General features: G+C 45.9%; 1 protein-coding gene across 4 annotated transcripts in view; it reads left to right on the top strand.

Annotated features, from left to right (window-relative positions):
- The window catches only part of POP7 (POP7 homolog, ribonuclease P/MRP subunit), a 13,835-nt gene extending 1,256 nt beyond the window's left edge, over window positions 1–12,579 (top strand). The window contains exons 1-2 of one of the 4 annotated variants that reach the window (XM_006081011.3): window positions 93–298; window positions 11,892–12,579. In XM_006081011.3, coding sequence (XP_006081073.1) covers window positions 11,902–12,324 — 423 coding nt within the window. In that variant the 5' untranslated portion in view covers window positions 93–298; window positions 11,892–11,901 and the 3' untranslated portion in view covers window positions 12,325–12,579. The other 3 variants (XM_014460797.2, XM_006081010.3, XM_023757789.1) reach the window with 3 other exon arrangements.

Raw genomic sequence — 12,579 nt, 5'->3', positions numbered from 1 at the left:
CCTCCCCGCCCGGGCCCCGGCCGGCTTAGAAACACAAAGGCCTCGCCGGCTCTCCGCGTGCCTGCTGGGCGGACCTGCGGGCCCGCCCGCGCCCCCCAGCCCCCCGGCACGTGACCCGGGAGCCCGGCTGGTCACGTGACGCGGGGCTCGCGGCGGTCAGGGGTGGGGGTGCCCCGGGGTACTCCCTGGCTGCCCCCTGACACGTGACGCGCGACCGTCGTGGAGGCCGCCGCTAGTGACATCGCCGGCTTCCGATCAGTCAGTCGGCTTCCTCCAGGAAGCCCGCCGGTGTTGAAAGGTGCGTTTATCAGGGGCCCTGGGATACACGCACCAAGTGAGGAACCTACTGATTCACAACAGCCCGAGGCGGTGCTGGCCGGGGAGACCTGGAGTTTGTCTGGCTCTGCCATTGACTAAGAATCGGCTCTCTTGTAGTAACGAGGAGGTAATGTTGTTCGCAGTCCCATCCCCGGCCCCCACTCCACTCCCTTCCTGGAGTGCTGAAATCATTAGAATAAGTGAATGTGAAAGGCTTTGAAAGGATGATAACTACTATGCAAATGTAAAATGTAGATCGACACCTCCTTTGTTTAAAGAGGTTTTCCGGAATGACTTTTCTGAATCCCTGAACCTTTTAGGATGAAAAAGTTGTGTGTTTTCACGATTTTCCTTGGAAGTCATTCTAGAATGTATACTCTACCGCCCAGCTTCCTAAAATAGCTGTTACCAAATACAAAATAATCCTTCTCAAAACAGGGAAAGTAAGTTCCAACTTGTGCCATAATCAGGAGCGGACCTTAGGAGCAGCCAGTGAAGAAGCCTTTTGTTCCTGCACCGAATACCTTGCTCTCCCCCCAGGCTTCTATGCATTTGTAGTTTTAGTGTCCGCTTTTTTCAGTTCCCTTGTCTTTCTTGCAGACAGGATTCCTGCCTCTGTTGTCCATCAAACAGGCCCAGAAATGGCAGTTGTTTAAAGCAAGGGCTCCTGTCCTGATTCCATCCATTACCAACTGTGGCCTTGGGCAAATTATTCATCTCTCTCCTCTGGATTATATAGTAAAGCATTTAACACAGTGCTTGGCACAGGGCAAGTACTTAACAAATGTTAGGTAATAGCGGCTTTTGATTACACACAGCCCACAATATTCAGATTATTAATACTGTATGAAAATGTATCAACAGAATCCAGTCGTGGATCAGAATTTTTCTCCTAGAATATGCTTATGACAGCTGGGTATTTTTGTTTGTTTTTTTACTCAAAAGCTTTTTGCCCTAGCCAGTTTGCTCAGTGGATAGAGCGTCGGCCCGTGAATTGAAGGGTCCAGGGTTGGATTCCTTCCTAGGGCATGTACTTCGGTTGCAGACTCGATCCCTGGCCCTGGCCCTAGTCAGGGTGCCTGCAGGAGGCAACAAATTCACGTCAGTGTTTCTCTCTCTCTGCCTCTCCCCCTCCCTCCCACTCTCTAAAAATCAATGGAAAGATATCCTCTGGTGAGGATTAAAAAAAATTTTTTTAAAGCTTTTGTTGTGCTTTTTATTTGTTTTTTAACTTTGCTAGATTGTGTTCTGGGTGGTTGGAAGTTATCAGCAGTCTAACCTCTGAATGAGTGAGGTCTTAGCATGTCTTATTATTAACTAGATGCTCAGTGCACAAATTCATGCACAGGTGGGGTCCCTCGGCCTGACCAGCAATCGGGGTGTCTTGGCCAGTCCCCGATGGGGGCCGGCCAGCCAGGGAGGGACCGCAGGAGGTTGGCCAGTGGGAAGGGACTGCGGGAGGGGTCCAGAGCGTGTCTGGGACGTCTCGCCCAGTCCCAGTCCGCTGGACCCCAGCAGCAAGCTAACCATACCAGTTGGAGCGTCTGCCCCCTGGTGGTCAGTGTGCATCATAGTGACTGGTTGAGTGGTCGACCAATCGGTGGGACACTTAGTTTATTAGGCTTTTATATATATACTAGAGGCCCGGTGCACAAAAATTTGTGCACTGGGGGGGGCGGGTTCCCTCAGCCCAGCCTGTGCCCTCTCGGAGTCTGGGACCCCTCAGGGGATGACCACCTGCTGGCTTAGGCCCGCTCCCTGGGGGATTGGGCCTAAGATGGCAATCAGACATCCCTCTGGCAGCCCAGCAGCCCTTGGGGGATGTCCACTTGCCAGCGGGGAGCAGGCTTAAACTGCAGTCGGACATCCTTAGCGCTGCTGAGGAGGCAGGAGAGACTCCCACCGCCACCGCTGTACTGGCAGCCATCAGCCTGGCTTGTGGCTGAGCAGAGCTCCTCCCATGTGAGAGCACCCTGACCACCAGAGGGCAGCTCCTGCATTGAGCGTCTGCCCCCTGGTGGTCAGTGTGTGTCATAGTGACCAGTCATTCCCAGTCCTTCTGCTGTTAGGGTCAGTTTGCATATTACCCTTTTACTATATAGGATAGAGGCCTGGTGCACGGGTGGGGGCTGGCTGGTTTGCCCTGAAGGGTGTCCCGGATCAGGGTAGGGGTCCTGCTGGGGTGCCTGGCCAGCCTGGATGAGGGGATGAGGGCTGTTTGCAGCTGGTCACACCCCCTTCAGGGTGGGGGTCCCCACTGGGGTGCCTGGCCAGTCTGGGTGAGGGGCTGAGGGCCGTTTTCAGGCTGGCGGGTGACTGAAACTCCCAACCTCTCCTTTTTTCCTTTTTTTTTTTAAATTCTGGGATTTATTTACCTTCTATGGCTGTCACTGGAACTGAGAGCCGGCTTTAGCTCTGAGGCTCGGCTCCAGCTCTGAGACCTCGGCTGCTGAAAGCAGGTATCTGGGTTTGTTTGGCTTCTATAATTGAAACACTATTGCAGCTCCAGCTCTGGGGCCGGCTGGCTGAAAGCAGGTTTCTGGGGTTTGTTTAGCTTCTATAATTGCAACATTGTTTCTTAGAGTGCAGCTCAGAGGCCGGCAGCGGCAGGTGGGGAACCTTGGCTTCCTCCATCACTGGAGCAAGCAAGCCTCCTGTTCGCTTCAGCTGCCTGGCTGCCGGCCGCCATCTTGGTTGGCAGTTAATTTGCCTATCGCCCTGATTAGCCAATGGGAAGCGTGTCGGAGGTACAGTTAATTACCATGTTTGTCTATTATTAGATAGGACTAGAGGCCCAGTGCACGAATTTGTGCACCAGTGGGATTCCTCGGCCTGGTCTGCAGGATTGGGCCAAAACTGGGTCTCTGACATCCCCCGAGGGGTCCTGGATTGCGAGAGGGTGCAGGCCAGGCCAAGGGACCCCACTGGTGCACGATTGGGGCCGGGGAGGGACTGGGGGAGGACTCCAGGGCATGTCCGACCTGTCTCTCTCAGTCCTGATCAGCCGGACCCCAGCAGCAAGCTAACCTACTGGTCGGAGCATCTGTCCCTTGGTGGTCAGTGCATGTCATAGTGACTGTTTGACTGGTCAACTGTCTGCCCCCTAGTGGTCAGTGCACATCATAGCAACTGGTTGACCGGTTGACTGTCTGCCCCCTGGTGGTCACTGCACATCATAGCGAGCAGTTGAGCGGTCTTAGCATATCATTAGCATATTATGCTTTGATTGGTTGAACAGATGATCGGACTACCAGACACTTAGCATATTAGGCTTTTATTATATAGGATAGATTAGCAAATGTGAGGTTGTAAATTATGGTGGAGAAATGGTACACAGGCAAAGGGACCTCTGTGCACTGGGAGCAGTTGGCGACAGTGGTGGCTTGTGCTGAGCTGAAAGAAGGGCAAGATTTAAGTAAATTTAGGAAAAGTGACATCCTCTTGAGAATAGTGACAATGCAGGCTGATGGGAGAAGAGGACCTGGATTGCTAGTTAGATGAGAAGTGAAGTGAAATTTCAGTTCAGGGCCTTGAATGCTACCATGAAAATGGTTTTGACCCAAGTGTAGCACTCACTAGATGCAGTGAGTCAAGAAGAGCAAAACTGCCAATGAGAATGAAAAAAAAAAAAAGGGCAAGACTGACTCCAGGGTATAAAATTGGAATGATCCCCCATGGTTCCTTGTGTGCCGGTTTGTGACCCTGGGCAAGTCCTGTCCCCCAACTGTAAAATGGGAACCACCGTGGTGCTGATGATGACACTATGGAAATGAATCCTATAAGCTCCCTCTTTGAGAAAGGAAACCATATCAGACAATCTCTCGTGTGCAGTATTAAAGAAAAAATTTACAAACAAATCACTTGGACCTAAAATATTTTTTATTCGGATACTATGCTGTAAAATGTCTTGGTCTGTGTTGTTTTAAATTTGCAAGCTTTTGAACTAAACAAGAGATTTAGTTAGATGATTAATCTAGATGAAAGGAAGGTCTCAAGTAAGACTAAACAGCTAAGGGGGCTGAGTGGAGGGGGGTGGGGGGGAAATAGGGGACATCTGTTATACTATCGTCAATAAAAAACAAGCTTAAAAAAATAAAAATAGAAGATTCATGCCCCACACAAAAAAAGACTAAACAGCCAAGCTCTGCCTTTTTTCCTAATGGAAGATTCCTCTGTGGTGTTTACCTTCAATGAAATGTAAAAAGGTAAGGACCATCTTAGTGTCAAATCAGCTTACAGTATTACAGAGCTTGGCTTCACCCAACTAATTGTGAACCTTTACATTTATCTGGATGTTAAAGTTTGGAAAACGTATTTTAGATAACATGAAAAGACACACAACTTAAGTAACAGTTCACAAATGATTCTTATTTTTAATTATCAGACAAAATGGGCCTTGATTTATTGCATTCAGAATTAGTTTCTACTAAGTTCTTTGGTCCACCAAATGTAATTCCTTCTCAAGTCACCAGTGACCTACATGGCTAAATCCACTGGTCCAGTGTCATATGTGGCCTCTCGGAGTCAATCACTCCCTCCTCCAGAAAACGCTTTCTTCACCTGGCTTCCATACTCCCTCGGATTTCCTCCTATCTCACTAGCTGCTCCTGAGTCCTTTGCTGGTTCCTACTTTCCTCTCCTATCTCCAATGACTTAGTCCTTCTAGACCTCCTCTCTGTAATAGGAGGAACTACACAGGATATGAGTCCCACTGCTAGAAATTCTGTCTCAGCTTAGCCATTGCTTCCCCCAAGGTCTTATTGGCTATTTCCCCTTGGGAGTCTACCAAATTCCTGTACATTCTCCCCACTGGTCATACTATTTTTCACATCTTGTTTGCCTTCCACACTAACTATGAGCTGCTTAGCACAGTATTCTATGATGTTACCAGTATTCCAACCATCTAACAGGGCTCCTGATCCCATCTTTATTGCTGAGTAGTATTCCATGGTGTGGATGTACCACAGTTTTTTAAACTATTTACCTGCTGAGGACGCCTGGCTTGTTTCCAGTTTGGGTTATTATAACTAACACTGCTATGGACATGTGTGTACAGGTTTTAAATGCTCAGGAGGATTCTTGCTGGGTCATATGGTGAGTATATGTTTAGCTTTACAAGAAACTGCCAAACTGTTTTCCAAAGAGGCTGTATCATTTAACATTCCCACAAGTGGTATATGAGAGATCCATAATGTATGACAAGTTTCTCTGCATTCTTGTCAGCACTTGATATTGTGAAGGATTTTTATTTTGGATATTCTAATAGATATTCTAATAGGTATGTAGTAGTCATGGTTTTAATGGCTAATGATACTGAATGTCGTATGTGCTTTTTTGGCATCTTGATAGTATCTCATCAAGACTTTTGCCTAGCCCTAGCCGGTTTGGCTCAGTGGATAGAGCATCGGCCTGTGGACTGAAGTGTCCTGGGTTCAATTCTGGTCAAGGGCCCAGGTTCTAGGCTCGATCCCCAGAAGGGGTCATGCAGGAGGCAAATGATCAATGATTCTCTCTTATCATTGATGTTTCTATCTCTCTCCCTCTCCCTTCCTCTCTGAAATCAATCAATATATATGACTTTTGCCTATTTTCTAATTGAGCTGTTTTCTTTTTTTTTTTTTAAATATATTTTATTGATTTTTCACAGAGAGGAAGGGAGAGAGACAGAGAGTCAGAAACATCGATGAGAGAGAAACATCGATCAGCTGCCTCCTGCACATCTCCTACTGGGGATGTGCCCGCAACCCAAGTACATGCCCTTGACCGGAATCGAACCTGGGACCCTTCAGTCCGCAGGCCGACGCTCCATCCACCGAGCCAAACCGGTTTCGGCAGAGCTGTTTTCTAACTCTTGAATTTAGAGTGTTCTATATATATTCTGGATACAAGTCCTTTGTCAAATATATGATTTGCAAATATTTTATCCCAGTCTGTGGCTTCTCTTTTCATCCTATTAATGTGCTCTTTCACAGAGTAAAAGTTTTTTTAAATTTTGGTTGACATACAATTTATCAATTTTTTTGTTTAATAGTACATTATGCTTTTGGAGTTGTAGGAGTTGTGTCAAAAAACTCTTCACCTGCCCCTGTGTCATGAAGATATTTACCTATGTTTTCTTCTGAAAGGTTTACATTTTATATTTAGATCTATCATCCATTTTGTGTTAATTTTTTTCATAGAGCTGAGGTCCAGTTCTTTTCCTGTTTGTCCAGTTGCTTTAACACCATTTGCTGAAAAGACTTTCTTTCCCCATTCAACTGCTTTTACACTATTGTCAAAATCAGCTGGCTGTATTTGTGTGAATCAATTTCTGGGTTCTCTGTTCCATTTTATTGATTTTTGTGTCTTTTCCTTGGGAGATACCACACTGTCTTGATATCGTGTTTATATTTTAAGTATTAAAATCAGGGAGTATGATTCCAACTCTTTTTTTTTCAAGATTGCTTTAACTTTTCTTGCCTTTCCATGTAACTTTTACAACAAACTTGTTTAAATCTGCAAAAATTCTTGCTGGGATTTTCTTGCTGGAAATTGTATTAAAGCTAGAAATCAATTTGAAGAGAATTGATATCTTTACTGTTAAATCTTCCAATACATGGACATGGTATAGCTATGTATTTACTTAGATTTTTTATTTTTTTCATCAGCATTTGTAGATTTTCAGCATATAGATTTTGTAGGTGTTTTGTTAGATGTATATGTAAATATTTCTCTCACTCCCCCCCATCTCTGGGGTAACTATAAATGGTATTATTGTGTTTTAAATTTTAGTTTCCAATTGTTTATTGCCAGTGTGTAGAAATACAATTGAATTTTTGTATGTTAATCTTGTATCCTGCAAACTTCCTAAACTCATTTATTAATTATAAGTTTTTTTATAGACTCTTGGGATTTTTTATGTATATAGTCATGTCATCTGCAAATAGAGACAGTTTTATTTCTTCCTTTCCAATCTATATCCTTTTCTTGCCTTATTGCATTGGCTGAAATAAGAGTGGTGAAAGAAGACAGTCTTTTAAAAGAAAGGTGGCCATGCCTAGCCTGTGTGGTTCAGTGGTTGAGTGTGGGCCTATGAACCAGGAGGTCACAGTTTGATTCTGAGTCAGGGCACATACCCAGGTTGCTGGCTCAATCCTCAGTAGGGAGCATGCAAGAAGCAGCTGATTGATGATTCTCTCATCATTGATGTTTCTTCCTATCTCTCCCTCTCCCTCTCTGAAATCAGTAAAATAAAAACAAAAAGAAAGGTGGCCAGTCTTTTACTATTAAGTATAATGGTAGTTGTAGGTTTTTTGTAGATGCTCTTTATAAGGTTGAAGAAGTTTCTTCTATTCTTTGTTTGCCTAACGTTTTTTAAAATCATAAATGGAATGATTAATTATGTTGAATAGTTTTTCTCCATAAACTGAAATGATCATATGAACTTTTTCCTTTAGAGTGTTAATATATATATATATATATATATATATATATATCTCAAAAGAAATTTTATTTAAAAATACTTTACAGCCCTAGCCGTTTGGCTCGATGGATAGAGCGTTGGCCTGTGGACTGAAAGATCCCAGGTTCCATTCTGGGCAAGGGCACATGCCCGGGTTGCAGGCTTGATCCCCAGTAGGGGGTGTGCAGGAGGCAGCCAATCAATGATTCTCTATCATCATTGATGGTTTTTTCTCTCTCTCTCTTTCTCTCTCTCTCTCTCTCTCTCTCTCTCTCTCTCTCTCTCCCCCTGCTTCTCTGAAATCAATAAAAAATATATTTAAAAAAATACTTTACAGACATGGATGTTTGAAAAAACTCTTTAGTTAACTGTATATAAATGAAAAAATTAATAAATAACATTAGTATAACAGACCTGAACATGAACACACTGGCAAAACAAATGGACTTAAAATGGAAATGAATCTTAAAGCTCTGCTATTCCCTGTATGAATATTTACCTGCTGTTTTTCTTATTTTTTACAAGTGAGAAAGATTAAATACTATGAATATAAAGTTTCTTATATTAATGACACACTTTTTAAATAGCCAACAAAAATCTCACCTACGCTTTCTGTTTAACTTCCACACTGATGCACAAAGCGAGGCATCAGCTCTCAGCCCCACCCAGGTCAAGAATGTTAAGTCACAAATAAGGAGAACCTCAGAGAGAACTGTTTCTATCCCCACATTCTTTATTAGTTAAAGGCAGGGAAGAACTCAGAAAAGGGAGAGAAAAAAGTAAAATGCTATTACATAGAAAACATTTTTTTTTTCCTTTCCCCCCTGAAACCTAGTGGTCACAATTCTGAAGACAGGCTCCTGGTCACAGTTCTTGCTGCCTTTTCCAGGGAAAACTCGATCCCCAGAGAGGGCATTCACTGCTTAATGCTCTAAGTCTGAAAGCTTCCGACAAAAGGGAGGCATGATGTGGTAGATATGTTAATTGGTTTTCTTATATTGCACCATCTTTGAAATCAGCTTCACTTGGTCATGGTTTATAATTCTTTTTATATATAGTAGTCCCCACTTATCTGCTGGGGATACATTCCAAGACCCAAGTGGCTACCTAAACACAGATAGTACCAAACCTTATATATACTGTGTTTTTCTTTCATTTTTTAATCTTTATTGTTGAAAGTATTACATATGTAAAATAAGGGCTACCTCGACAGTTGATCTGATAACCAAGACGGCTTCAAAGTGACTAATGGATGGGTAGTTTATACAGTGTGGATATGCTGGACAAAGGATTGGATCACATCCCTGGAGAGCAGGAAGGCGAGATTTCATCACACTATTAAGAGCAGCACGCTATTTCAAACTTATGAATTATTTCTGTAATATCCCATGTAATATTATCAGAAGCAAGTTGACCATGGGCAACTGAAACCTTGGAAAGTGAAACCAGGGATAAAGGGAGACTACTGTTGAATTCAATTTGCTAACATTTTGTTGAGGATTTTTGCATCTTTGTTCATGAGAGATACTGGTCTGTAGTTTTCTTCTTTTATATTTGTCTAGTTTTGACCTCATGAAATTAGTTGGGAAATGTTCCTTCCTACTCTGTTTTCTGAAAGATATTGTGTATATAATTCGTGTTATTTCCTTCCTACTCTGTTTTCTGAATATTGTGTATATAATTCGTGTTATTTCTTCTTTGGTAGAATTCACCAGTGAAACCATCTGGATTTAGATATTTCTTCTTCTAAAGGTTTTTCTTAAAGCTATTAATTAAATTGATAGTTATAGGGCTATTCAGAGTATCAATTTCATCTTGAGTGAGTTTGGTTGGTTGTGGTTTTCTAGGAATTGGTCCATTTCACCTAAGTTGTCAAATTTATGTATGTAGAGTTGTTTGTATTATCCTCTTAGTATCTTTCAGTGTATGAGGGATCTTTAAGGCTATTCCTGCTTTCATTTCTAATAATCATAATTTGAGTCTTCTTTCTCTTGTCCCCTCTTTTTAGCCAGTCTTGCAAGGTCAATTTTATTTATCTTTTCAAAGAACTAGCTTCTGAGTTGAGTTTCTTTTTTGTCTTTCTGTGTATCATTGATTTTTGCTCTTTATTATTTCCTCCCATCTTATTGCTTTGGCTTTATTTGGCTCTTCTTTTTCTAGTTCCTTGAGGTAACTTAGATTATGCTTCCCTTCTTTTTTTTTTAAAAGAGAATCTTTTTAAAAAAATATATATTTTACTGATTTTTTTACAGAGAGGAAGGGAGAGGGATAGAGAGTTAGAAACATGGATGAGAGAAACATCGATCAGCTGCCTCCTGCACACTCCCTACTGGGTATGTGACCACAACCAATGTACATGCCCTTGACCGGAATCGAACCTGGGATCCTTGAGTCCACGGGCCAATGTTCTGTCCACTGAGCCAAACTGGTTAGGGCTGCTTCCCTTCTTTTAAAAATACTGAGCAGTTGTTTCAGAATACTCCTTGGTTCCCAGAAGAACTATTTACCCATTAAAACTCAGCTCAGGTGTCACTTCTGAGGCAGAATAGGGTTGTAGCCAGCCTTTCCTCCTCACCTACTACCTTGCCCTCCCTCATTACCCTCCAAACTGGTGGTTAATGAAATAATCTGAAGCTAAAAAAGAGAACTATGGGATTTAACTAGTGCTGAGAGTTCTTTCTAACCTGCAGTAAAATAAGGTTAGACTCTACCCTAGGCAACTAGAGAGGGGCCTGGGGGCCATAAAAATTCCAACTCACTTGTGTAGGCTTCCAGTTTACAAGGTTATATTGGACTTCACAACTCCATGGCAAGACAGGAATTACCCCATTTGAATGATGGGGAAACTCAAGCAGAGCGTAGTTCGAGATCCCCAATGCAGGCCTAACGCATTTCCAGAGGGAACTCCAGAAGCTGCACCAATCTGGGCAGAGAGCTTCTCCCCACTGGCCTTAGGGAGCCAGGAACACACACACCCCGCTCAGTGCTTCGCCTTGCCCAGCCCGCCAGGGGGCGCACGTTCCTGCTCCCAGGTCTCGGGAAGCCACCAAAGAACCGGTGGGTGATAGTTGAGCGGGGTAAGTTAGCGTACCCCGAGGGAATCGTGAAACCTGGGCCTCATAGCTTGGATCCCCAAGGGTGGGCCTGGGGTCAGGCCGGCAACAGGCAAGGGAGAGGGACAGGTCCCCGTGAACTGCCGGGGAGCCCAGGGACGCTGTCCTCTGTCGAGGGCCACCCCTCACCACTCAATGCCCCCCTCCGTATTTGGGCAACGGGGACTTTGGGCGAGAGTCCAGCTCCGTCAGGCCTCCTCTGACCAGAGCAACTGCGATGGATGCAGGAGCCCAGACTTGTCTTTAGCTCCTTTGCGATCGCATTCTTCTGCATTCACTGCGTTCCCTGCTGTCATTGCCAGAGCCTCACCCACATTCTCCACGCCCCTGGAATAGCCGCTTTCCCCACCACCCCCACGAGACCCCTCTCTCCCCCCAAGACCCGCCGAGGGCCAGGAACTTGGTCTGGCCCAGGGTAGCTGACGCTCCTCCTCCTCTGACCTGGTCCCGCCCCCTGCCCCTGGGCCCGCCTCCGAGACACGTGGTAGATCCGTCCTCCCGGAAGCCTCGCGTTACTCCAACGCCTCGCGCGGTTGCCCCAGCGGCTCTTGGTTAGGGGCGGGGAGCACGGAGGCCGGGAAGGCGGTTCGCGGAGCTCGCAGAAGCCCGGGGTCGCCCGCGACCTGGCGTTCCTGTTGAGCGCCCCTTTCCTTCCCTCCTTCGGGTCTGGGGTCCTGGCTGCACCCTCTACTAGGCCGGTTGGCACAACGCGTAAGTGACCTGGCGGGGAAAGGGCCGCGTCCGCAAGGGGGCCATCCTGGACCCGAGAGAGCAGGCGCGAGAGCTGGGGAGCGGGCGGTGGAGGGGCTTAGGTTGGGGCGATGTATGAATGAATAGAGCCGGCGGTGGCGGTGGAGGATACGCGGAAGCTTGGGGGTAATGGGCGGGGACTGAGGCCGGAAGCGAAGAGGGGCATTGAGTGCGCCCCCTCCTGGTTACACCTATTGGACAGGAAATGGAGTAGAAAAGGAAGCGAAGTGGCTTGTCACCCCTCACTGATCTCGTCTTTTTCCCGCCAGGGCACGCACCATGGCAGAAAACAGAGAGCACCGTGCGGCCGTCGAGGCTGAGCTGGATCCAGTGGAGTACACCCTTCGGAAGCGACTGCCCCACCGCCTGCCCCGGAGGCCCAATGACATCTATGTCAACATGAAGACTGACTTTAAGGCCCAGCTGGTCCGCTGCCAGAAGCTGCTGGACGGTGGGGCGCGGGGTCAGAACGCATGCACTGAGATCTACATTCATGGCTTGGGCCTGGCCATCAATCGTGCAATCAACATTGCCCTGCAGCTGCAGGCGGGCAGCTTCGGGTCCCTGCAGGTGGCCGCCAATACCTCCACGGTGGAGCTTGTTGATGACCTGGAACCAGAGACTGATGCACGAGAGCCGCTGACCCGCATCAGAAACAACTCGGCCATCCACATCCGAGTTTTCAGGGTCACACCGAAGTAATTAAAATGAGTCTGGCTCACTTTGTCCAGCCACCCTCAGCTAGGCTCAGGTATGACTCTCCTTGTACTGAGTACTGTCATGGACCTCCTGCCAGAGCCAGGAAAAGCCTGTCTTCTCATAGCCCAAGGGATTCTGAATTGAGACGGGGAGTGTGTCTCTTGGGCCCAAGCACTAGGCCTTCCTGAATCTTTGTGGTCTGTAACCCACCATTGTCCTAGACAATAAAAAGTATCGAGTTGTGTTAGTGTCCATCCA

The sequence above is a fragment of the Myotis lucifugus genome, unplaced genomic scaffold (assembly GCF_000147115.1).
Source record: "Myotis lucifugus unplaced genomic scaffold, Myoluc2.0 scaffold_0, whole genome shotgun sequence".
In the NCBI taxonomy this organism is placed as follows: Eukaryota; Metazoa; Chordata; class Mammalia; order Chiroptera; family Vespertilionidae; genus Myotis; species Myotis lucifugus.
This window is presented reverse-complemented; position numbering and strand designations above follow the sequence as displayed.